The sequence below is a fragment of the Poecilia latipinna genome, unplaced genomic scaffold (assembly GCF_001443285.1).
Source record: "Poecilia latipinna isolate Pla-1442-1.1 unplaced genomic scaffold, P_latipinna-1.0 Scaffold629, whole genome shotgun sequence".
NCBI classification, from domain to species: domain Eukaryota; kingdom Metazoa; phylum Chordata; class Actinopteri; order Cyprinodontiformes; family Poeciliidae; genus Poecilia; species Poecilia latipinna.
In genome coordinates, this window is record NW_015113245.1 from 16,816 (window position 1) to 42,981 (window position 26,166).

Below are 26,166 nucleotides of genomic sequence, written 5' to 3' on the forward strand. Positions count from 1 at the left end.
TAGAATCCTACTAAAAAAAAGTGAGTATGACAAAGTGAAACTTCTGCTGTGTAGGAATTAGAAGTTCACTTTGAACTTTAACCCCGTTATAACCTGCAGCAGGATTAGGTAACACTGCATTCCTATAAATTTCAAAGTAAAAGCAGCAGTTTTTTTTCTTTCTGGGTCCTTAAACCGTGGCACTAAATCTTAAAAAAAATCTAAGATTAAAAACTGACTTGTTAATATGGCACTTTGGCTGTTGTCCTACAATGATTTGTATCAAATACAAATTAATACTAGAGTATTACAAATACAATTAAACACTGCAGAAAATCCAGCAGTTTTTTTTAGCTTTCAGCATGTGGTTTTATCACAAGATATGATTGTCTTTGTTAATGAAAAAAAAAACCAGCAAAATCAATACAATCAGATTTTGTCTACAGATATTTGTAACAAGTACAATCGGAGTGCTGTGTTAGGAAAAACAAGTGTAATATGCTTCAAACATACTGATGTGCTCTGTGACTGTTTTATGGTGAAAAACATAAATGTAGTGCAAGAGGCTTCACACAGCAGAAGACGAGGCAGTTGCATGATTAAGGCTCAGAAAAAAAACACCCAACATCTCCGCCATCTTTACCAGGTTAATATGACTGGCACCTCTGCGGCTTCTCCAAAGTGTTTGCTGCCTTTAGGTTTTGACACTTTGGCTGTTGGACAGCGGTTCTGCTTCGGAGGTCATTGAAACAGGTGTGAGCTCTGTGTGCAGCCTGTCGGGTGATGCCTCCTCCTCCCCCCGGTTCCAGAAGTGACGCACGAGGACGACGGCAGCGCTGATTAAGTACACCACGGTCAGCAGGGTGAAGTAGATGAAGTAGATGCGGAACTGCAACAGAAATTTGAAAGCTGAAAGGAGCTGAGGTGGCGGACAGCGAGACGAGATCCCAGGAAAAGTTTTTGTTTGACGTGCCTTCAAGAGGATTAGCTAGATTTTTAATTGTATTTAAGAGAAACTTGGGTTAAGGAGGCAGCCTTTGTAAATGTTTTATGCCTCCTACGGTGAGCGACCTCACCTGAGATTCCACGTCTAATCCCAGGCCTCTTTTGTCTGAAAATATCAGGTTGATGATGCTCTTCAGTACCGTCCCCAAGAAAGTGTTGATGCCAAACACCAGAGCGCAGAGCTCCTTGGTGAGCGATGAGGCGATCTGGAAGCTGGTGGTGAGAAGACAGCGACAAACTGAGCGGTTTGAACACTAGAGGGCGCTACAAGCAGGAATAAGTCTTTATAATCAATGCAAAATTTGCTGCTAGGCAAAGGGAAACTTTTACTCCAGATGCAGCTTTCTCAATCTGCAAAGATTAAATTATAAACTGGACTGCCGTATCAATGCCACTTCAGAGGGTGGTATTTTTAAATTAAATCGACAAACGGCAAATTACAGCACAATTTCAGCCATTATCGGTTTATATAATAATAAAATAAAAATAAATCTGTACTTCAGAAACATCTTAGTATATACTATATTTTTTGTTTGTTACTCACGTGGCGATAGGAACCAGGAACTGGTAGAATCCTCTGAAGAGGATGTAGCAAGAATAACAGATCCAGATGTTTCCAGTGGTGCCCATGACCAGCAGCATGCCCGCCTGCAGCGCCGTGATGCCGCCGATGACCAGCTCCGACCAGACGTTCCAACGGATTTTAGCGAAGCCCGCCATGAAGGAGGTGATTGCACCTGCAGAGTGGAAGGGGAGGGAGGAATGATATAATTTTGAATTAATCCCAATCAGGACAGGTCAAACAAACAAAGATATCTGGTTGTTGGTTACCCAACATCACGTTTTGCTTTATGACACTTTAGTGTTTCCATGTGATCTCCAGGTTACTTAACTGGTTTAAAGTGCAGAAAGAAGTAAAAACGGAACGTAAAGCAGTTGGTTTTATTCACAGCTCTGGGGGAATGAGATCAATAGGTTATCCAGCCTCTAATGATGGAGCATCTGACTATAGGTACGGCTTTAATTGTCTGTTAGAATAACCTTTCTTCTGGGTTTTCTTGGCTTTTTCACAAGGAAAACTCCAAATCCTCCCGGGCTTGTAAGACGGAAGCTTTTACTTTGAAAACGCCCCAACCAAGCTAAACTCGCTCTTCCCTTGCTTTTTTTTCTCAAACAGAAATTGCAAATGACCGAAAATAATTTTCAGAGGCTGGCTGTTTTTTCTATCACTGGGATTTGACCTGAATTCAAAGTCCAATTTAAATACAAGCTGTAAATAAAGCATGCTTGTCAAACAATATGGCCACCCGGGGCATCCTGACATCACTAAATTACAGAAACCCAAAGAGTGCATTTGTGAAAAACGAAGGTTTCACTCAGTGTAAATCTTCAAACACTAAAAAAAACCCTGATTATTTGATTTACTGCCCTGCCCTACTGTGCATAAATTGTGAGGAATCTGTTATTGAAATAATCGGCAATTTATTTAGCAATCAATTAATCATTAACTGGAGTATGCAGACTCAAAAATGGCTGTTTCCGGAAAGAAAAACACCCAAAGAGCCGCAATTTAACCAAAATTCCACATTTTGCACTTCATATAAAAACAACTTTTGTCTGAGATCTATTCCACCTAGAACTCCTCAAGTTTTAACTTCATCTAGATGTATTATTTAGCAGCAGATGCTACAAATGATCAAGACTTCACTAAAGGAATGCTGTGTGACTGAATTCTAAAACGGAATTGAATTGTTTGCTATTTACATCTTTTTATGGATTTCTAATATTACATATTAAAGACTTTTCAGAAAGTGGCAGGATCTGCTAATCTCAAAGGACTTGCATATCAGTTTAAATGACCTACACATGTGTTAGGACAAAGTCCAGCGTACATCATATATATTCCCATTAACTCCAGATGGGATAATTCCAGGTAAAGCGCTCACTCAGTAAGGTCGCAGCCGCCTCCACCGCGCCGTTGTAGTTGGTGGTGGACTGCACTTTGTTCCACAGGATGTGGACGTAGAACAGCACCAGGTAATACCCCGTGGAGTTGAAGATCCACCACAGGGACCAGAGCCTCAGGTTGGGCCTCTTCACCATGTTCCAGACCTCCAGTAGCATCTGCACAAAGATGGACTCCTTCCAGTTCGCCGTCAAGGACACACCCGCCCGCGTGGGGTTCATCTCGTCCGTTTCGGAGGGGGCGGCCTTCTCCGCCGGCTCCCGGCTCTTCGTCCGATTGAAAAACAGTGAGCGCTTCGGCCAGGGCAGGCAGCACGCCAGCGCCAGCCCAAAGCTCACGAAGCCCAGGGAGATGGTGTCCAGTGTATGGTAGCTGATGTCGCCCAACGACAGGCACAGCTGGCCCAGCACGGAGCTGACGAAGACGCCCAGCAGGACGGAGGAGCGCGAGTATCCGGCCACGCGCTGATACAGCGACGGGCTGACCAGGGAGAAGATGTATGAGGAGTAAGCCACGCGGCACGCCATTGTGATGCCGTAGAAGAACTCCATCAGCTGCATGTGGAGCAGCGTGGCGCCCAGCAGCATCAGCACCCAGATCACCACGTGGCTGATGCCCTGGATGATCAGCACCGGCTTGTAGCGCAGCAGGTCAGTCAGCAGGAAGGCCGGCACCAGCACCGCCATGTAGGAGTACGTCAGCACCGGAGTGATCTCATTGGTCACCTGGGAACAGCAGCCGGTGCCGGGTTAAAACTTTTCCCCTCACAGAGTGTCCAAACTGATTGCAACAAATGTTTCTACGGTCTTAGGGTTGATTTTACATTAAATAACTTCTTAACTGACACAGAAGACAAGAAAACTAGTGGCATTATTTTTAATATCCTTCAACACTTCTGTTAAAACACTAATTTCAAGAGTTCAATCCTTTTAATCCAAATTTCAAACTATAAACCTTCATAGTTCTCATCTTTGTATCATTTAAAACTATAAATAGATGGATTTATAGGTGGATGATGGATGAACTAAAGAAACATTGCAGGTTTAAGCAAAATAGGAGAAGGTTGAAAATAAAAGCAACTGTCTGTCTATTTTTAACAAGCTTATTAGCATGAGTCGTCTGTCCACTGCAACTGCTTTAGAGACCTTTCTGAACTCTTAGGCTCATTTTTCGGTCCTTCGAAGTCATAAAACAAAATCGCATCTGTACAAGTCACACATCCTCCTCCGATGACGCAGTTAGGAGGAATGCGAACTGTGACCTCGAGTAAGACGGATCAGTCAACTCCCTGCGGGGAACACATGAATTCATCCGAGCAGAAAATCCTGACAAACAGTTGCAAAGTTGCAATGCGACTGTAACGGGACGAGTTGGAAAGCCTTTGTTGCATTTCCGCCGAGTTAATTATCAATGTCTGGACCGCACTGACCTGCTCTCTGGTGAAGTTCTTCTCTGAGCTCAGCAGATTGGGTGTGATGAACGACTCCCCGGGCCTTATGGAAGACATGAACCCGTACAAACACAGAAACATCACGGAGCACGTCAGCTTCCCGCCATCCTCGGCAGGACACGGCGCCTCCGCCGCCTCCGCATCCCCGCGTCCCTCGCCGTCCTCCAGCGGTGGCAGCGGTGGCAGCGGTGGCAGCGGCGGCGTCTTCACATCCACGTCTTCCCCCGCCGCTGCTCGGTCAGCTGCCATCGTGGCTGCTGGATGTCGGTCGCCCCTGGATACGAAGCGCTGCCTTTCCGCTGCTCTGTCAGATCAGCATGTGAAGCAAAACTGCTCCGGCTGGAATGAAAGAGGAAACCCTGCGGCGCTGTCTGACACCGGTTGGTCCTCTGTGAGTGAAGACAGGCTGAGCTACCTGGAATTAACCATTTTACAGGATGATGAAATCGTAGGTACACAGCTAGCATGCCGTCGTCCGCATGAGAGAGAAGCTGTTGACCTTTGCCCCTTTCGACCGTGCAATATTGTTCCTATCCAGCAGCTGAGGCCCGGCGCATTGTTGACCTGAAACGATAACAGCGTGTTCTGTCAGTTGAGCCAATCCGACTTTGTCTTGCGTAACGGAAAGTAAAAAAGGAAAACCCTCTTTGTGGTTTTCCTAAACAAAATCTCTCCACATTTGGGTTAAAAACAGCTCAAATCAGACGTAAACATAATGAAATGATGGCCAACAAGAAAATCTTGTGATGTTCTCCACCTCAGAGACCGACATTGTAACGTACTGTATTCTATACATGGAATTAAGGAAGCTTAGTTAAACAAATCCATCTAAACTACATGCAAAATAACCCGAGTCAACAAATCACTGCAGTCAACAAATCACTGCCCTCTGAGTAAACGAATCCGTTTAAATCACAAATGTGTTGTGGTGTTACATTTATGCAAAAAAAAAAAAAAGACAATCAGGAAAATAAACTACATTACATAAATTATAAGTGAAATATAGTGGTGGCAGCATCATGCTTGCAGATGGTTTCTTGCTTAAAATTGTATTAAGATACATCATAAATAAGTGATAAAATGTAAAAAAAAAATAATAATAATAATAAAAAAATGGGTAGTAATTAGTTATATTTGCTTAAGCTTTTTTTGTGCCAAAAATTTACCTTTGCAAGTAGTTTTAAGGCACCATACTTTACTTGAGTGATACTATTATGAAATACTGTTGAGAGTAACCTAAACACACTACCCTAAATTTGCAATACAATAATGTTATTTATGTTTAATAACGTTTTTATTTTAGCCTTTAAAACATCAGAATTCGCACAAAATTAAATGTGTTCCTATCATTTTACCAACTAATTCTTAGTTGAGTCATTTCTTGGATAGCTTTTTACATTAGTGAAAAGTAGCGCTACTCTTAAGTACTGTACCCACCTTTTCGGTGTATGAATACTTTTGCAAGGCCCAGAATGTTCTAAACCCACTTAGGTTCTGAGACAGAAAAACAAGTGCTATAAAACCATTTTAATGTGTTTACAATGAGGACCTTACTTATTTTCCCTTCTGCATTATTTCCAGGTGTTATTATAATGAAAACAACAACAGTGCAACAGAAGACGAGGTCTGACTGGATGTGTTTTTACAACAAACGAACAAATACGTAACTCGCGGTACTAGCGCGGGCTAGCTCCTAATGTGACTGAAAAGCTTAAAAAGAGACGGAAGGTTTTCAGTCATGTGTTTAACGACATATTTAGAAAGCTGCAGCTAACAAGTTAGCATTACTGTCTAAAAGGCGAAGCAGGAATCTGGACTCCGTCAGCACAAATGATTAAAATGGCGTTTAAAGCAAATTAACCTCAGCAAGCCAGAAAACGATTAGCTACCTGTTAAAAACGTGCATTTCAGTAACATAAAACGGGGGGCTTAAAAATGTAATAAATAAATGTAACGTTACCTCGTGCGGACCACTTGCAAATCTTTAAAATCGCGTGGGTTTCTGGGAACTGCAGTTCTCTCCCACAACCAAGATGATTAATGGTCTCATAAGTTGTAACATGTTTATTTGGGGAGTTGTTTCTTGTGCAGCTCACACAAAAATGACATACAAAGAATTATTTTTGACTGGCTAATGCTTTTAAAATATATCTTAAGCAATATGTTTAAAAATTACGACAATAATAATATCCTTACAACAATTTTCTTGATTTTACTTTTAAACTTATCTTTCTCCTTCAAAAAAGCTCATGTATGACCTCTTCTGGTAGGTCACTGCTATTGCAGCAACTAATGCTATTACTACTACTATGACTACTACAAGGCTAGTACCGCCACCGCTACTACTACTACTACTACTACTAATAATAATAATAATAATAATAATAATAATAATAATGCAGCTGTAATAACTATGACTTCCAGGTTCACTGAAAATTTTACATTAGAGCAATAAACGTATTTTTATTACACAAATGCTATGTAATAAAAAAGACTGACATGGTAACATATTCTGTTACCATGTGTGATTTATCTCCACAAGAGGGAGATAAACCACACAATATTTGCTATTGGTGGGAAGTTGAGTGGAAGGAAAAAAAGTGTATAGGCAGCAGATGGAACTTCCATTTATAAATGAATGTCCCAGGCTCTAGAGGAAGAAGAGACACTCAATTTATTTACCTTGAGGTTCAATGGGAAATTCCTGTGGTCGATGATGATTTTTGACTCTTGTCATCTGCTTTACAGATTTATCTTAAAGATGCAAATGTGTAAAATAAAATTAATTTCTTCTTGGAAAAGTTAAAACAAATTCAAGGCAGCTAACAGTAGTCATAAATTCAACAAGACTGCATCCATTTAACAAGTTGTAAATAGATTTATTGGTTACAATCAAACCAAACAAGTTTGGATAGAAAAAAAATATACTTTTATGTATTTGCATAAGAAAGCACACATTCAGCATCGTCTTTATTCACAAAGAAGAAAGATAAAAGTTGAAACTTTACACTGTACATTTGTAAATACGGTAAAAGTATACTTGTAAGGGATTTAACCGTACTTTATTTTCTTAAATATATCCCAAAATGTGTTACCATTGTGTCAATGAATAGAGGTGACATAGGTGTAACATGACGAGTTCCAGTAGATGGCAGCAATGTGTCATAATATCTAAGAGGAATACAAGAAGTCCTACCATTGAACATAATTGAAATATCTATACTATTTTATTTCCAAACAAACAAATAAAAAACCAATACGTCCTAAAGTTGATATAATTTACCTTATTTTTGTGATGGATTTGGACACTGCTGCCAGTTTTCATCATCTCAAATCAGATACAAAGACAACGTTAAGCCATGTGTCCATGTTTGTTGATTCCTCTCACTATACAAGCACTAAGTTTAAGAGCTCAACACATTCAGAGAATTGTTCCAGTTCCCTCCGAGGTCTGAGAGGTTGACCGGCTGACCTTTGACCCCGACATCCTCTCCTGTCTGAATTTCTTCTGCATGAGGCACATCATTTTCTTCCGGAACTTCTCTCCCACGAAGGCGTACAGGAACGGGTTTATGGAGCTGTGCAGAAGAGCCAGGGTGTTGGTTATATCCAGGGCTAAGGTCACCGACCTCCTGAAGCTGCAGTCGAACCGTATCAGGTTGGTCCTGATCAGCGTGTCGACCATCATGGTTATATGGTACGGCGCCCAACACAGCAGGAACGCAATCACCACGACCATGATCACCCGCATGGCCCGGTGCTTCCGGAAACCGCGAGTGTTCAGCAGCCTGGCGACGGTGATGCCGTAGCACGCCACCATGACGGCCAGCGGGATCAGAAAGCCGAAAATATGGCGAAACCCACGAGTGGCGATCCTCCAACTGGTGACACTCCCAATGTCGAAGCGTTCCGTGCAAATGAGCCTCTCGGAGTCCTCGTCAAGCTTGAAGGCGTCATTGAAAAGGGCAGGCAAAGCGAGGCCCCAGCCGAGGGCCCAAACCGCCGCGCAAAGGATCCTGCTGCACTTCCTCTGTTTAGTCCCGTGGGTCTCGTTGGCGCGCACAATCACAAGGTACCGATCGACGCTGATGCAAGCCAGGAAGATGATGCTGGTGTAGAAGTTTGCCTCAATGACCAGGTTGAGGAACTTGCACATGAAGTCACCAAAGAGCCACCCCCAAACCAGCGCTACTGCAAAAAATGGGAGTGTCAGGGCCATGAGTCCATCTGCTACAGTAAGGTGGAACAAGTAGACGTCCGATGAAGTCAAAACCTGTCTGCTGGAGCTGATCACCCATCCTACCAGCAAATTGCCAGGGATCGCCAGTAAAAAGTTAGCTATGAGGATCAGAGATGAGATCGCCCCTGCCGTAGGATCCAGGGGCTTTGGATTGCATGGTATTGTGTTTAGATTCAGGTCGAGCTGTTCAGTTTCATTTTCAAAGTAGTAGTCAGTGAAGACGTAGGTGAAGGACATGGCTATGGGAAAGAAACAGAGTTAAATCTGTCATTTAAACTGAAGAAAACAGTTTGAAGAAGTTCTTCAATTTGGTTTCAGAGCTTCAGCATTTTAAAGGAAATACTAAAAGCATAGTGTGGGATTTTGAAGAGAGGTTCTTTATTAGAACTACATAATATCCTCTTGGTGGAAATAATCATTTCCTCTGAATCAAATGCAGTGGATCAGACACCACAGCCAGCCATGCATTGCTAAAATTGACAAATACTTGCGATCCCCTCTAACAACCATTATAACCACCCATTTTAATAATTCAAATATACCTTAATATGCTCTAATACACAAAGTGGAAGCTGTCGTCACGCTGCAGTAGAAGCTAACATCTACTCTTCTTTCTTTACTTTCTTGGGGGTTCAGCCAATCCGCAACAAGGAAAATGAATGGCACACATTGATTGGCTGTTTTGCAAATGCCAGTCAATAGCGTATCGATAATGTTTCTTTATATTTCAGCTTCCCAAACTGGATTTTCTTTCTTATATATTTTAGATATGGTGTTTGAAAACATCTGTGAATAGGCAATTTTTTGTAAATAATTTGGAGTTACATTCAACTGAAAAATCTGTAAATTTAGACAGAAAAAGGAGGTTGGAGGCTGTGCACCAACAGTAATGCTGCTGCTTGAAACATGCACACAAATAAAATGTTCCTAAAGCAAATGTGCAATATAGAAGTAACCAAAATATTATTGAAGTTTAAGTGGATGTCACTTTATTGATGCCTACCCTTATTCCTAATTGTAATTCAGCCAGAAAATAAATTCCATCTTCAATTCTCATAGACGTTTCATACAGGAAGATACTTGGAGGTGCACTGCCTCCAACGTGCGTTTAATACGAAAATAACAATCAGTTTCTTTGTTAGCAAGGCAACAGTTTAAATATCCATTAAAAGGTACAAATAAATGTCTGAATTTGATGAATTCAGGAAAATACTGAACAAAGTACATCACAAAATCATTAAACTCATTAAGTGAAACTACTTAATTTCAGCTTTCTCCCTAAGCTTCTTCTTTTTTATTCCTATCACAGTTGTTGAATTTCAAACTATATCAAATGTCATTAATTTAGCCAGATTTCTTAAATGTTTTAGAAGATGAACTGCATCAGGAACTCACCTCTGTCTTGATGGGAAACTCCAGCATCCAAATGACTCTGCGCCAGTGTGGTAATAATACATTATGTCCAGCTGTTTTTCTCTACTGCGGCATTGACCCAATGTCCTGTTTCCTTTTTTTTTACATGTGTTCCTGAACACGACTGCGTCAACACTTTTTCACTTCTACAACATGTTCCTCTAAGATAATCTATTGTTGAATTAAGAATAAATAAGTATTTTCTAAAAATCTGGAATGGCTTCATAGTTCCATCTACCTTTATAGGACTTCATCTTCATCTGATTAAAATCAAGGCCACATAATTAACCTCCCACCACCATGTTTCTCGATGTTGTTTTGGAGTTTTGGATGCATCAAACCATAAAATTGCAGAATATTTCACATTTTCTAAGAAACCCAACCTGTACTTTGTAGAAGTAAACGGCCTCCCTGAGCCCGTCTCCGCTTTCTGATGATTCACCGGATGCAAAATCAGGGTACGCTTATTGATAGTTATAAGTTTGTGTGGTTGGAGATTCATGTTTCGTACTGCACACAAGAGGTGAGTGTGTGTCACAGGATTTCGTTGGGTAACCAGCTTCGTGTTGCAAGGTGTTTCACAAAATCCACTTTCTGGAAATCGGTTTGTAAAATGTTCTCCTCCTTGATTGAGTAAAAGACTGATTGTTTTAAGCAACAATCTGCCAACTCGGTATTTTTCTGAAGCAGAGAGGTACGCCAGTATTTCTGTTGTTTTAGTAGGAAAATAGGTAGCTTCATGTTGAGACAAACATCAGAGAGCATGAAGAGAAGCTTGTAAAGTAGTCAGTAATGACAGGTGGCGGACTGTCTTGCTGACAGAACCCTTCCTTCCCCGCCTTCTACTGCTATATTGCTCTTCCAAAGAATCAAAACACACACATTTAATTTTTACTCCATCTTTGACTCATCTTTCTTATTTACCCTGCTTAACAACATGCAGGCTTTTACAAGTGTAAATGCCCTCATTGTCACGCCGCCAGGAAGTAAGACGGCACCCCAACAAGAAATGCCAGTATATAGTTTACTTTTTTTTTTTTAAAGTCAAAGGTGTCTCTTACTGCTCTCACCAGCTGAACAGGTGTTGACAACAATTAAATAAAAAGCAGAACTACTCCAAGGTTCGATTTGTTTTTACTGATTTGTTGTTTCTGAACAACAAATCAATTCGATGCTCTTGGCATGATGCTCAGTGGGAGCGCAGCAGATGTCACGGTCAGACAGCGTGGAAGCTGGAGCATGTCCCATCAGACCGTCAGTTCCCGAAACCACACAACAAAAATAACCTCGTAGAAGCGCACGCAGGATCACTGTGACACCGTCAGTCAGTGCATAGAGTAAAATACTTGTGTTTTTTTTTTTTTTAAAGACCTTGGGAGAGTTTGAAAGAATCCGATATTTATTCTGGATATTTCTTCTAAACACACACATTTTATTCGTTTTCCTTTATCATCATACATATGTGGAAGCATTTAATGTGGATATATTCAAAACACATTGAATTCCAGATTTGTTTAGGATCCCATTCATCTGGAAAAACCTGAGCTGTTTGTTGTACCGACAGGCTGGCAGCTGGCCACACACGTTGAAAGTCCGTAAGACTGGACGTTCGCCTTTCTGGGAAAACTCGAGCAACCTCTCCGGAAAAACTCGACTGGTGTCTGGATTCTTGTTTGATTTGCTTCGGAGGAATACACTCGCCCAGCAGATACTCATCTTGGCAGCTTGAAGACGGCATTGCAGGCTGCCGCTTCATCAAACGCCATCCTCGTGTTTTTCTGGTAAACTTACAACTGAAAGTAGAAGACATTCCAGTCAAGTTTAAAGTGTCATTCGCGTGAAAAACGCTCTCTTCCTTCACACCTGAAATGTGCCGTTTCATTTTGCACTTTTAATTGTGTTTACTTTTGGCATTCCCACCTTTCTGTTTTGCTCTTCTTTGTAATGCAACTCTAATTTGTAAAAAAAAAAAAACAACTTAAAAGCAGTTTAATATTGAAATAAATGTCTTTATTTAGTCATTTTTAAAGATAAATCCTTTAAATTCACGCTACACAAATTGCAGCTACATTCTATAGGTTTGGGTTTTCCAAAAGATGTCTCACTGTTCCGAGCAGATAAGTCCTCCAAGTATCATGAGATTTTCTTGGGTCAGTCCAGTTACTCTGAGAGTTCTCAGTATTCCTCCACGTTAGGTTTTCTCTTTTTATCATCTGGAGGTTTCAGGCCCTCTTTGTGTACATAACAGTCAGTCCTGTTGCTGCCAGAACCCAGAGGACGCCATGTAACTGGATGTTTTATGTCTGCACCGATGTTTTCTCCCTGGTTGCCATGTGAACTGCAGGTGCTCCAGTTTTCTTCTGCAGGCCGAAAGCATGTTTATAGGTTTTATTGCTTCAACAGCTCACTAATTACTGACACCATAGAAATTCACACGTAGATTTCTTTCCTTTTTAAAAAGAAGGGGGTTTCTGTTGAGTGAGTCACACGTTGTTTTTTCCCTCATTTGTTCAAATGGTCTCTTGGCACACCTGCACATACGGTTTCTGATCTGGTATTTTGTTTGTTCTGCTAAAAGGTTTCTTTTTTTTCTTTTTACAATCCGAAACAGACACTGAGCAGCTTGTTATCTAATCTAAAATAGTCACAGGAGGAAAAAGGCTGAAAGAAGCAGCTGAATTCCTCATGAGACACGAGTAAACAGACTTTTTTGTGTACGTGTGCGCGCGTGTATGTGTGTGTGTGTGTCTGTGTGTGTTAGGACAGATGTCCCACAGTGCCCCTTTACTGGAATCAACTAAACAAACATCATACGATGAAACATATATACATTTTTAAGTAAATGCCCTTTTTAAGCTCAGAGAAAAGACAGCGTTTCGTACATATTTCTCTTAAAGTGAAACTAGAAGCGCTCTGATGAATTTACAGAGAACAATAGAAAGACGGAGGATGAAAAACAACAGCAGGTACGATCACACGGGTATGCGCTTACTGCACATCTGTCACCAAGCCGGCTCTTCTGAGAAAAACACTTCATTAGTATATTGTTACATCCAAAAGAATAAACTCACATGGTGCCTATCAAATCTTTTAGTTATTTTGTACACAAGAAGAACCGGATCTGTTCTTCTGTGAGGACTAGGAGGGTTTCCTCCCCCCCCCCACCCCCCCAGAGGAACAAGTTATTAATATGACAAATAAATTGGATTGTTTAGTTACTACTAAACGATCCAGCTTTATCTCTTTAATTACTTTTGTCTCAGTTCTGAGAAAGTGGTTAAAGCACTTACAGAGTCCTTATACTAGAATAAATAGATTTTTTTATGGTTAGAGAATATATCTTGTTAAAAGATGAAAACATTTTAAAACAGTAGAAATCTGTATTTTTTTTAAATAGTGCCGCAACAAATATAGTTTTGAACTAAGTATGAGACATAAAATATAATGTTTTTACTCCAGAACTTTGGTTGATCCTTCATTTCCTATTCAACATGGCAAAGAAAAAACACATTATAAACTGTACTTTAACATATTCTTATCACTGTATGATCTGCAATAACTCAAAGAGAAAATAAATTTTATTAAAATGATTTCAAATTATATAGGCGTTTCATTTTTCAAACAAAATTAGTACTCTTCTATATATGATATTTTTTTTCTTTTCTAATACATTAATTTGGTAGTTAATAAACTGTATTCATCTAAAATTACCTATATTATAGACATTTAGAAAAAAAAGTCTTGAATTTTCAGGTATATTTAAATCTCTAAAGCTTGAATTTCAGGCTGGATTTAATGAATTGTCAATTAAAATACTCACCACTGTTTTAGTTTTTAAATAATTTTACTGTGGCGACTAACAGCAACTAATAAAGTCTCTGGTGATCCATTAAAAGCAATCATTTACTATCTTCATTTTCTTACCTGGAAGAATTAAACATGTTATAAAAAATATAACTGTTTTTATCTCTTTAAAGTCAAAAAAGTAAAATATTATCAAAAACTTTAACACAAAAAAACAGTTCAGCCTCCTGAAGTCAAAGTATCTGCAAACAGATACAATTCCCAACATAATTGGAGTTAATTTTATGAAGAAACAAAAAAGGAATAAAATACAAATTTTTTTATTTACCTGTCGTCTTACCTGAAGTCTCAAAACAAAGCAATCCTGATGCGTCTTGTTTTTGTTTGACCAGCTTCCCTGACAATGAGATAAAAACATCTGAGGTGAGCCTTTAAAAAGGAAAATGCTTCGACTTGGCAAAACAAAAGCGGAAGGATGAAGAATGTGAATCATTGGACAAGACCCCAAAAGAGATAAGACAAAAGAACAAAAAAAAACCAACAAAAAAAACAAAAAACAGTGATTGATACCACGAAATGTTTGACAAAACTGATCTCACTGCTTTGGCTTTCTAATTTGATATTTTATAAAGTCCATATATAGAGGTTAGGATATTTTCAATTAGTCTTTGATCTTTTTTCACACATATTTTTCCATCAGCAAGTGTAATAACAGTGGCCTTTTTTGGCAGCACACTGTAAAGTAAATAGGACTGTGAGTGGCAGCAGAGTGCAGATTACCATTAAGTTTGATCAAACTGCAAGACAAAATGTAGAAAATCTTAAATAATTATATTTTTCTAAATAAAGGCTGTGCTTTTGTCGAGCTTTACATTTATAGTTCCTGTAATTTCTCAGAATTGAATAAGTCCAGTCCAGGTTTGGACGATAACTAAGGTTTTAATGACCGCAAACAAATGACTGGTAATCAAGAAAGGCATCACAAATTTGACTCCCAAACAAGTTAAGGTGATTCAATAAATGTAAGAGTAAAAATAAAAAGTAGAAAAGTAATATTGTATCATACAAGACAATAGGAAGAAGGCTAACAGCATAAAATAAATAAATATTAATACCCAAACAGTCAGATACTTCCTTTATATCATGTTTAATCTTCTTCTTTCGCTCCGTTTCAGTGGTAAAATTAATCCGGCTGACTGACTAGTGGCACCAAAACATCTCTTTTCTATCTCCTCTTGCTTGACTATTTTTATCTCGTCACCAACTTTTCTAAAAAAAAAAAAAAAATCATATAGCTGTTTTTTTCAGCATTTACGCCTCCTTTGTTTGGCTGCTAATGGGCGGTCTTCAGATTTTACTTTTTGCTGACGTGGAAAAACAGAGTCTAGTTCAGGTTAGCAACAATTGAATCTGTGCCAGGGGTTAATTTGGTCTTCATCCCATGTTTGGCACTTGGCACAATCAAGACAGTGTGCCTTATGCGGTTATTAATTTCTCTTTAAGCTGACACATAATGAGTTGCCAAAGATAAATACCAAACGTAACTATTCTAAAATTGAGCCCAACGTTGCTACTGTTTTATTAAATCTAATTGAATACGTATTTAGCTCTTGTATTATTATTTTTTTTTCACCTTGACAAAGGGCCCTTTAGATCAAGGGCCCCATGGCACAAGCCCAAGTCGCCTTCATGGAGGATCAAAGATTGACTATTTGCTTCTTTGACAGAAGCTTTCATTTTCTCTCTGTGGCTGAAAGCAGAAGTCCCTGTAATAATTCATTTCAAATCACAATCACGGTTACAACTTTAACGTTGAGTTTTGAGGGATTTTACTAATCCTGTGTAGCACAAACAAGGAGGAACAATCTCTAAAATGAATATGTTATTGTTTTCTGAAGCTTATCCTGACTGCTGCAATCAGCCTGACAAATAAATGCTTGAAAAACATATCTGTTTAATGACTCTGGGTAATATATAACACATATTTTCTTGCTCAATTAAAACGCAGATTTTTTTTATTATATTAGCTTTTTGATGATATTGTATTTGTGTTATTAATATGTGCCTGTGTTTAATGGCACATACAGGCACAGTGTAAGCTACAGAGTAAGAAATAGTCACAGCATTTCAAATAAAGAAAATCACGCAAATATATAGAAAAAAAATATTTTGTGAATTTAGGAATTATAGCAGTATTTTTATGCTGCAAGCATGTTGGAGCAGGGGTTTTTTTCTCCCCACTGTCGCTACATACATGTTCAATATGAAGGCCTGCTGCAAAAGTGAATGCTATGAATTATATAAATATTATATAAATAAACTGAATTAAAATTTTCTTCAGGATAAATAAAATATTTTTGGACTGAATTGAATTGGCGTATTAAAGACAGGCAACATTTGAAGCCACCCAAATCAGCCGGGGTCCTGCGTGTGAAGTACGCGGAAGCTACAGGCGGAGGGAGCTTCGACGGAAGCGGTCTGGTCTGTCAAGGAAGGAAAACATTTTCACCTAATATTTGACACAAAGCGGTTTAATCCTACCAAATAGCACCAGCATCCGCTGCGATGATCCTCTTAGAAATTAATAACCGCATCATAGAAGAGACGCTGACGTTGAAGTTCGACGGCGCATCCAACGGGTGAGAAAAACTGCTAACGGCAGCTAGCTTCCCCCTTCAGCGTTTCCCTGAAGAGGACCGCAGCTTTAAAAATAAAAAAAGACAAGAAACTACCGCCGATAAAGGCTCACAAAACTACATGTTTCAGCTCTAAGTGTCTATAAATGTGCTGAAAAAGCTTAAACTATGTAGCTTGCTGCTCCGCCGGGGCTGCTTTGCCCGAAGCTGGGGTGTGTCTACACTGGCCGTGTTATGTCAAAAATGGCAATCCTGAGCAGATTAACCCACCGACCAGATATTACAATAAGGAAGAAAACACACACACACAAAAAAAAGTTTGGGGGTCATTTTACGAACATGTAATAAATACAGAAACCAAAGCAGAAAATGTCTGTTATGTTTGGCTGTTTGAAACAACTCAAAAGAGGGGTTTACATGTTCCCCCACAACTATGTTTGGCTAAACGCTGTCAACCTAACACTCTTAAGTCGTCCCAGTGTTATTCGTTAGCAGCGTGTTGAGCACAAAACTGTGGTTTACGCAACATAAACGGCCTTATTAAGAGGTTTTACAGCGCTCTGCGCATCCATTATGTGGCTACATGTCAGTGAACCATCACTCCTCTTCCCAGCTTCCGCATTCCTGTAGTCAAGCCGAGTCAAGTCAGTCCGCAGTGGCTAACTACATCAGCAGGTCCCTGCAGCATCCACCTTCATGGAGCAAACTCAACTACAACTATCTGGATTGAATAATAGAATAAATTACATATTTAATTGCGTTCGTTTGATTCCAACATGGAATAAAGGAACAATAAACTCAAAAAGACGAGATAAATTTACATTTTCCATATTTGAACTTAAATTGTAAATTATTAAATTTTTTGTCATAGGAAAGTGCGTATTTCACAACTGTTTGCTTTTCAGTCAAATTGCACCATCGGTAGCTGTTACTTAGTGCTATTTTTTCCATTTGAAAAAGGTGGAAGTCAGATAACCTCTGTGTAAAATCACTTTTAGGAATTGAATTTAACGTACTGAAACTCACAGTAGGCCAACTCTGCATACTCAGAGATGAGACGGCAACTCTTTGACTGCTCCTTTTATAGATTTTTTTTTGTTTATTTCTCATTTAATACACCACCCATATCCATAATTTCACATTTTAAGCTTTATATGCACATTTCTGCATGCTAACAGTCAGCGTTTTGTCCCGACAGAACCAAACCCGAGGCCGTCGATGTGACGTTTGCTGGTGAGAAACCTCCGACCTTAAGTTTTAAAGCCTTTTTAGTGCACTGAATGCTTTCATTTTAGAGAGAAAGAAAAATCTTACTGATTTATATTTGTGCAACTCTCAGTAGCTGTCAAAGCGCTGACATTAAATAGCAGAAAATGGCTAATTTAGCATCTCTAGACATAAATGTTTTCCCCTCCCGCTGCTCCAGATTTCGATGGCGTCTTGTACCACATCTCCAACCCCAATGGGGACAAGACCAAAGTGATGGTCAGCATCTCCCTGAAGTTCTACAAGGAGCTGCAGGAGCACGGTGCTGACGAGGTAAACCCCAATAATCAACCATCAAAAAGCAGTCTGGAGGAATATCTTTGCGTAGCTTTCTCATGCACACGTTTCTGAAAGTCGGCTTTAAGGTGTCGAAAATGTATCGGTCTTGTTTTCATCTTGCGCTTAAAAGACTCAAAAGTGCAACTCGTGGTTCCTCTACTCTGAAAGTCAACCACCAAACTGCAACGAGTGTTGACATTGTGCTCTGCTTTTTGCACTGATAGCGTATCGGCAGGCATGTAAATCTTGTTCAGCACAGGTGTGTCGTCGCTGGGAAAACCCCAGACCTCAGGCCCAAAGTTTTCAAGGTCGGAGTGGCGGCCGCAGACCGGGAAGATTTAGGAAGCCGATCCGTCATCTGCTGCTCTGATCGCACCTTCAGTACAAACACTCTGTTGCCATGTAAGGAAGAAAGCAGCTGCTGTGGTTCCAGGCAGAAACAGGAAGTGAGCTCGAGTGACTCGCCCCCGAGGCGAGGAAGTGCTGTGAGCTGCAGACAGCGTGCGCTCACAGCTTGGCTGCTTTTCCGAAAAGACCCCCCTCCACCCCACCTCACCCCACCTCTCCAAACCCCCTTTTTCGCCCAGTCTTAGTGGGACGTTTAAAGGAGCCAAAATTCAAGGTGCTTTCATGCTGAGGATTTGCTTGGAAACGATTGAGGATGAAGCCTTTTGGTTTTCTCACATTCTTTCCTGCTTTTGATTCGAAAGATTCCTCTTTCTCAAATTAGCGGCGAGTTGAAAAGAAAAGAGGAACGTGCAAACATAGTTTTTTAAAGCTGCATTGCTGCCATACCTCAGTCTGACGTGTGTATTTGCTCTGTTCACATCAGCTCATACCAAACAGACAGGCTCTCATTAGAGAGGAGCCCCCCTCTCCCCCTCTCCCTTTAGCTCTCACCCCTGGAGATGTTCATTCCTCTCCAGCCCCAGTTTGACTCCTTTATGGTACAGATGGTGCGTTCGGGCGCTCATTCTCTTGCTGCTGTTATTCAAGTCAGCTCCGTCTTCTGATTTCACACAAGCTGCTGAAAATCAGGGAAGTGTTGGGCGTTGTGAAAATCACAGCGTGGCCATCATTCAGCTCCAACCTTAATCACAGCGCTCAAATAATAAAGCTACTTTTAAGCGGAGGTGGTATCATTTATCGGGATGATAATTTTGATTTATTGTTGTCATATATTCCATGTTAATGTTAAAAACCCCTGAAACTCTCCGTAGTCGGGATTTTGTTCAAAGAAAGCGTCGATAAATATCAATAAACTTGAAAATATGATTAAATGCAGTTGCGATTAAAAGTTTAATGATTTGAATCAGAAGTGTGTTTTGAATAGGAATGTTTTTTTCACAAACAGTATTTGTTCCTGGGGTTGTAATTGCAGTGACACACAGTCACAGCCACATGGTTACCAAAAAAGAAGTAATAAATAGTTTTTAAATCATCACTTTTATTGTTATCACAATAGTATCATAAAATATCGTGATAAAAGTCCGTATTGGTTAAGTCCCACCCTCGCCCATTGCAGTTACTGATACAGAGGCACCCTCAAGCCGACTCTCATTATTTTCTTTCCACTAAATTTTTCACTAACATGCATACATAGATACAGCACTCCTAAGGAAATGTTATTGCCTGTGAGCTGTAATCATCCCAATGAACAAACACTTGAATTAGATCACTTTTGTATCGACTCTAGACTTTGTATTTTTTTTTTTTTATTTATTTATTTATTTATTTTTTGCTCCTGTATCTTTTTGTTTTTGAGATTCTTGAGGAAAAAAAAATCATTCTTTTATTTATTTACAGTTACTCAAGAGGGTGTATGGAAATTTCCTGGTTTCACCAGAGGCTGGTAAGTTCTCAAAGTTGCTTAAATCTCTTTTTTTTTTTATCTGCAGTGTCAAATGTTTTTCATGTTTTGTTACAAATCTGTGAAATGAAAAGTTTTGTGATTCCTTTATTTATTTATTCGTTTTGTCACCTTCCCTTCAAGGCTACAACGTGTCCCTGCTCTACGACCTGGAAGCCCTGCCGTCCAATAAAGACGAGGTCGTTCACCAGGCGGGGATGCTGAAGAGGAACTGCTTCGCCTCGGTGTTCGAGAAGTACTTCAAGTTCCAGGAAGAAGGCAAAGAGGGCGAGAAGAGGGCCGTGGTCCACTACAGAGACGACGAGTCCATGTACGAGCATCAAGTATTTAGTTTTTTGTTTCTCTGATGAGATCAGTCAGGAAGCGGTTGGCTCCAAATAGATGAGTTCCTTTTATTCAGCTGACGTGTGTCTCTGTAAGCTGACTCAGAGCTGCAGTTCCCTCCCGAAATAGACATGTTTTGACTTTTAGATCAAACTAAATGTGTTTGGACCCTCAGGTACTTGGAGGCCAAGAAGGACAGAGTGACGGTCGTGTTCAGCACCGTGTTCAAAGACGACGACGACGTCATCATCGGGAAAGTCTTCATGCAGGTGAGCGAGGCGGCAAATTGCAAACGTGCCCTTTTTTATATATATATTTAATAAAAACCAGGCCCTATATCCAAAAACAGTTTGCCACAAACCCTCACCACACCTTTAAGTAGGCCACTTCAATTTCAGACATAACCAAAGAATAGAAAACAAAGCGGATTAGCAGAGCTGCCTAGCAACTAATGTTGTCATCCAGGACATGTTGTTGTTAAATGCGGTCTCTACTGGCTGGATATTGAGCTGTTGGCGTGTCGTGACACACTGCCACAGTCTTCAGTCAGAGTCCTCTGCAGGTTTGTTGCAAGACTGACTGCTACTGGAGATCATTCCTGCCCACAACATCAACATTCACAATTAATCTTTGAGAGACACTTGGATGTCATCTCTCAACCAGTGCTGTTAGTTAAATTGAACCAGTTTTTAAGACTTTTAAAGTTGCAACGTGACATAAAGGTTCCTCAGTATCCATAGCAACATGTGTTTCTGTGTGCAGGAGTTTAAAGAGGGTCGGAGAGCCAGCCACACGGCCCCCCAGGTGCTCTTCAGCCACAGGGAGCCGCCTCTGGAGCTCAAGGACACAGACGCTGCCGTCGGGGACAACATCGGATACATCACCTTCGGTCCGTAATTGATTATGACTCCATAATCTATTATTCTGATGATTAATGAATTAATCGGATTTTTAAAAAATTGGCATTTTTTAAAATCTTCTTCTTTTAACTACTTAACCCTTTTTTTTTTTTTTTTTACAATATTAGAAATGCATTAAAAGATGCAAATAAACAAATCAACTTATTTTTTTAAATGAGAAAAACATTTTATTGGCTAAAATGCAACAACAATTTGAACCAGGTGAAGCTAAAAATCTGCCAGTTGAGGAGGTTTACGTAAAACAAATGGAAAATGTAAATGCATTTTATAAATTTTAGCTTAAACACTGCTGTGAATATGTTGTCTTTTCAGCAAATGGCCTTTTTTTTAAACGTCTGTATAGTCCGATTATTTCAATGATCGATTTATCGCGATGAATCGTTTCAGCCCTTATCGATATTTGTTTTCTGAGTGTGTTTTTGTGCTTGCGTCCCTGCAGTCTTGTTTCCTCGTCACACCAGTGCCAATGCCAGAGACAACACCATCAACCTCATCCACACCTTCAGGGACTACCTGCACTACCACATAAAGTGCTCCAAGGTGACTCTGCTCATAAACCATAAACCTGCACTATTTTTTGCAAAAACATAAAAAATGCAGGAGTTAGAGTTTGCATTCCTAACTGGAATCAGGGTTTGCAGTAGAAGACAAACTGCTCACAAAGCCTTTCTGTTTAAATAAAAAGCTTAGCTGGAAGTGTAAATTAGGGTCCTGCCAGAACAGGTGTTTGTTTAGGTTTGATTTATGCTTAAACATCGTAATCCCAGCTTGGTTTTTTTTTTTTGAAAGAATGTCATTAAAAGCTTCTATGGAAACATTCCGATCACAAACGGATAACGGAAGTGGTTGTTAAGTGCCCTTACTTCAAGCAGTGAGTCAACAAAGGTGGATTTATTGGCCGCCGGGGGTTGGTACGCTCTTAAAACGTCCAATCTCTCGTTCCATCTCTTCATGCTATGCGCTGCTCAGTAAGCATTTATGCAGTATTTGTTGCATGACTATAAAACATTGTGCTGAAATTCATCATCGCAAACAGAAACGAGCTAAAAACGTCCTGTTATCTTAAAATCTCGCAACGGCTAATCTAGATCTTCATACTTTTTTGCTTTTTTCATCTTCTTCTAGGCCTACATTCACACACGGATGAGAGCCAAGACGTCAGACTTCCTCAAGGTGCTGAACCGCGCTCGACCCGACGCCGAGAAGAAAGAGATGAAGACCATTTCGTGAGTAGCTTTCATTCACGTTCACCGGCGCGCAGAGAAGAACGAGATAAGGAGACAAAACAAAAACGTGAATCTTTGATTTGAAATATGTTGTTTTCGGCGATACGACTCATGCTTTAGGAATCTTTTTCAAACTGTTTTTTATTTTTATTTTCTTTCGGGTGAGATCTGAAGGGAGGTTTTTGAGATTTATTCATGACGCACGATCGCCGCGTTTCCTTTCGCCTTTGTTGCCATGTTTTGCTTCGGATTCCTCTGGGATTACAGCAACAATAAACTTCTTTGATAGAGGTCAATCACTTCACATGAATTCCGTGCAGCCATTTTCTGATGCAATTAATGAAAATGAAACCCATCAGTCACTCATTTAATTGGAAGCTCGCAGAGAATTAAAGCATACCGAGAAATTCCTATCACTATCGGTTTTAATTGTTTTCTTTGAGAGTTTTCGGGGCGGAGGTTGGGGGGGAAAGTGTTTCCGCAACTTTTAGTGACAAACTACTAAACAACAAACTGGTTTCATTGTAGCTTCTGTAGAGAATAGTTTCATTTTTAGGGACAGTTTTCAAGTTTGTCTGCGTCAGAAGGTAAGACTCGACTTCTTGGTATGTCCTAACTCAATCAAGGATGTGTAAGCTTAATAAAAATCCTTCCAGCCCGATCGAGAAAGTGTCAGGAAAAAAAATCGTAGCTGCTGTTTGGCTCACCTATTGTTATTTTTTTTCACTTTTGTAGTGGGAAGACTTTCTCCCGCTGAGGCCAGCCGTCTGTGGAGAGACCCAAACCCGTGTGGGCACACTCAGCCGCACCACAAATCTGACTTCAACGCCACATTGGACAGGATTTCAGGACGTCCCCCCACCCTTCTTCGCCTCGCCTCCCACCCAAAAGAAGAAAAAAAAAAAAACAAACATCCAGCTTTCTTTTACTTTTTTTTTTTTTTTAAGATTTCTTCCTGTTTTTGGATGAGTAATAAAGTTGGCTCTACACAAGGAAAGCTAAAGATAAATGGGGAAAAAAAGGGCATTTCCTTGCTTTGCATTGTTAGAGAATTATTAGTCCTATATAAATATATATATGAACAAAATGAATGAAACTTTTGATACGATATTTTACTCCATTTGGTACTCTTGCTTGCCCCCTATCCTTCCCTCACCATGCATTGTCCACATGTTGGATGATTGAAATTTCCTCTCTGTGCTTTCATGTCGTCTGTACCATCATCATTTGAAAAATAAAACACGTAAAAAAGACAAAAATATCTTTTTTTTTTTTTTGTCCTGTGAGAATACCTTCTAACTTGTTTTATTCATAAAACGTTTTCCAATCTTGAGATGCACTGTCTCTGCATTTCTGTTTTCGTTTTTCCTCCATCTCCACCCTGACTTTTTCCTCATTTCAACAAGGAAATATGAGTCTTTAGTCATTTGTATTTTTTATTTTTTTTTTTGGCAGATTCCAGATTACTATTGTGTTTGGAATACTGTCTGTCGTGTTTTTGTGGTCAATGAAACTGCAAACACCTGTGCTCTGGGCACAGACACTGAGGAAGGTAACCACAAAACTGTCAATCACAAAAACAAGTAGAGCAGATTAATTAAAGCGAGCCGCAAATATTTTATCACTATCGTTTCATGTTCATTAGTAAAGGAATTTTCCTTGTTCTGTGTGGCGGAAGAGGCAAACAAACAGGAGCGGTGAGTCCATGCACTTAATGTGACAGAACCTGATGTTATGAGTCATATGGCCTTTTAAACTAAACTGTTTTCTGTTTTCTTTCATCACACACACACACAAATTTTTTTTTTTGTTTTATTGGGATTTTATGTGATTAAATCGACAAAAAAGTTGAGAGAAATTATCGACAATGGTGGCTCCCACCACATACAGTTTGCTTGTCTCGTCCGCTAATCCACAAATGACAATTGCGTAAGTTCTGCGCACAAGCTAATCACGTTGATAAAAATAGCCACAGTGGATTTCTGACAATAAAATTCTCCATAACTGTTAACACAATGTTACTCTAACCTGCACTCTAGTGCAAATCATTGAACTAAGCGGAGCAGCGCCTCAAGGATGTATTCTCACTCCTATTTCAATTCAGTTTAAAGATATTTCATTTACACCTCTGGGACTTGGTGTCATAGTTCATGTATTAGTTTAGCTTTCCAAGATGCTAATAACACCTTCACATGGTTACCAAACCATAATAATGGACCAAAAAAAAAGTAAGGGCTAAAAAACTTTCCAGCTGCACAATATCCCAAACCAGAAGGAACACAATCATCCAAAAATGTCATGCCTCAACCAAAAGACATCTCACAGTATTATGATAAGTACATTTATGATGAGCACTGTTAATAGTAATTCATGACAGAAGTTGAGTACTTGGTCAGGGTTTTGCCACTAATCGACATAAAAGCCACAAAATGTTGCCTGTTACCAATCACAATCTTGTATGGTGGAGCGTTGAACCGTACAATGGAAGATACTCTAGAACCTTATCACTGAAAATGTTTTTGACTAAGAAAGTCTATAAGATAAGATCTCTTCTGGTTCTTTGGAAGCCATTTGAGGACAGATGCTTGAGGAAAGCCCTCTGCGTTGTGATAGATCTCCAACGATCCGGTAGATGTTATCGCACGATTGAATCTCGGGACACAGAATGTAAAAGAACTTCATTCCGAGTGCGTGTAAACACGGGAAATGCCAACAATCAAGAATGTCGTATTTTCAAGTTGTTTTTATTCAGACATGTTATTTTAAAGTCAAGCTTCAGTTGTAGGTCCTTGGTTTGCGTTTTTGTTTTTTAAATCCAATACGGGAATGAAAGTATAGGAGGCTAGCGTCACCCAATGGCCAGCTTAATTGGCTATTAAGGAGACCGATTGAGGGCTGATGGAGAAATTCCAAGTGCTGCTTGATGTCCAACATCTGAAGGAAAACTTTACTTTTTTGATATTCTCCTGAAAAGAGAAATGCTTTCTTTACATTGCAGATTTTTGATAGCGTTTTAGGACTAGGACTGAGCCACACTTGGCAATAGCAGCTGGCGCCAAGGATTTGCTTTAACTGGAAATGTTTCTTACATAACCGCGGAGCAATTTCAATCTGGTGTTATTAACTCTAGAATTTGATTTGCTGATTGTTGCTATGTGGATCATAGCCCTGCTGTGTAACTCAAGCTTGCCAATGCTTGAGTTGCTGTGTAACGTACTATATTGCATGCTGAGACCAAAGTGCAATATAGTAATATGTAACTCAAGCAACTCAACTCAACTCAAGAGTGCGTCAAAATCTCCTTTGGGATTTTGACGCACTCTTACAAGTGTGTCTTGTTAAAAACACGTTTCCACCACAGCTCACTATTGTTGATGTGAAGTTCGGCCATATTGACATTCGAATTCTGCCTTGCAAGTGGTCACTGGGTGTAGTCGATGTTTCTCCCACGCTAATGCCTTCTGAAAAGTCTCACAGTTGATTTTTACGACTTTCCAGTCATAATCTCCTACTTCCGACTTCAAATGGGACGCACCAACTCAAGACAAATGATTCATGCGGTACTTTAGGTGCAGTGGTGGGAAGTGGTGTACTTAAGTACAATTTTCGTGTATCTGTACTTTACTTAAGAAGATTAAATAATGGATACTTTCTACTTTTACTCCACTTCATTTTGCAGTAAGTATCTGTACTTTCTACTTCACTACATTTCTACAAAAGTGTCGCGTTACTCGTTACATCCAAGTCGCACTGCTCTCTTTTTGTCCGTTAAAATGTGAAGTTCAGGG

At 39.8% G+C, this 26,166-nt stretch overlaps 3 protein-coding genes across 4 annotated transcripts; 1 reads left to right on the top strand and 2 right to left on the bottom strand.

The window, feature by feature from the left end:
- Positions 1 to 332: 332 nt before the first annotated feature.
- On the bottom strand, positions 333 to 9,534 carry slc19a1 (solute carrier family 19 member 1). 2 transcript variants are annotated; one of them, XM_015043384.1, is made up of 6 exons: positions 9,522 to 9,534; positions 4,380 to 4,930; positions 2,931 to 3,675; positions 1,529 to 1,721; positions 1,056 to 1,197; positions 333 to 868 (listed from the first exon to the last, which is right to left on the bottom strand). In XM_015043384.1, the coding sequence occupies exons 2-6, from the start codon at positions 4,647 to 4,649 to the stop codon at positions 674 to 676; spliced, it is 1,545 nt and encodes a 514-aa protein (XP_014898870.1). In that variant the 5' UTR covers positions 4,650 to 4,930; positions 9,522 to 9,534; the 3' UTR covers positions 333 to 673. The 2 variants fall into 2 exon arrangements, with proteins under 2 accessions (XP_014898870.1, XP_014898869.1); XM_015043383.1 differs by lacking the exon at positions 9,522 to 9,534 and adding an exon at positions 6,361 to 6,443 and having other exon boundaries at positions 4,380 to 4,964.
- LOC106954115 (C-X-C chemokine receptor type 1-like) lies at positions 7,258 to 10,592 on the bottom strand. The gene is made up of 2 exons (XM_015043385.1): positions 10,036 to 10,592; positions 7,258 to 8,879 (listed from the first exon to the last, which is right to left on the bottom strand). The coding sequence occupies exon 2, from the start codon at positions 8,875 to 8,877 to the stop codon at positions 7,822 to 7,824; it is 1,056 nt and encodes a 351-aa protein (XP_014898871.1). The 5' UTR covers positions 8,878 to 8,879; positions 10,036 to 10,592; the 3' UTR covers positions 7,258 to 7,821.
- A 5,686-nt stretch (positions 10,593 to 16,278) lies between these two features.
- Positions 16,279 to 23,630, top strand: arpc2 (actin related protein 2/3 complex, subunit 2). Its single transcript, XM_015043392.1, has 10 exons — positions 16,279 to 16,496; positions 17,692 to 17,726; positions 17,920 to 18,032; positions 19,845 to 19,890; positions 20,032 to 20,218; positions 20,408 to 20,501; positions 20,995 to 21,121; positions 21,592 to 21,692; positions 22,278 to 22,378; positions 23,114 to 23,630. The coding sequence occupies exons 1-10, from the start codon at positions 16,423 to 16,425 to the stop codon at positions 23,133 to 23,135; spliced, it is 900 nt and encodes a 299-aa protein (XP_014898878.1). The 5' UTR covers positions 16,279 to 16,422; the 3' UTR covers positions 23,136 to 23,630.
- The last annotated feature ends 2,536 nt before the right edge of the window (positions 23,631 to 26,166 follow it).

What these genes read in the sequence shown, in the direction of transcription:
- slc19a1 (XM_015043384.1), bottom strand. Translation starts at nt 4,649, where the DNA reads ATGGCAGCTGACCGAGCAGCGGCGGGGGAAGACGTGGATGTGAAGACG. An exon ending in AGAACTTCACCAGAGAGCAG is followed by an intron (nt 3,676 to 4,379) that starts GTCAGTGCGGTC and finishes TGCTGTTCCCAG; the next exon opens with GTGACCAATGAGATCACTCC. An exon ending in GATTAGACGTGGAATCTCAG is followed by an intron (nt 869 to 1,055) that starts GTGAGGTCGCTC and finishes TTTCTGTTGCAG; the next exon opens with TTCCGCATCTACTTCATCTA.
- LOC106954115 (XM_015043385.1), bottom strand. Translation starts at nt 8,877, where the DNA reads ATGTCCTTCACCTACGTCTTCACTGACTACTACTTTGAAAATGAAACT.
- arpc2 (XM_015043392.1), top strand. Translation starts at nt 16,423, where the DNA reads ATGATCCTCTTAGAAATTAATAACCGCATCATAGAAGAGACGCTGACG. An exon ending in CGTCGATGTGACGTTTGCTG is followed by an intron (nt 17,727 to 17,919) that starts GTGAGAAACCTC and finishes CCGCTGCTCCAG; the next exon opens with ATTTCGATGGCGTCTTGTAC. An exon ending in CCTGGTTTCACCAGAGGCTG is followed by an intron (nt 19,891 to 20,031) that starts GTAAGTTCTCAA and finishes CTTCCCTTCAAG; the next exon opens with GCTACAACGTGTCCCTGCTC.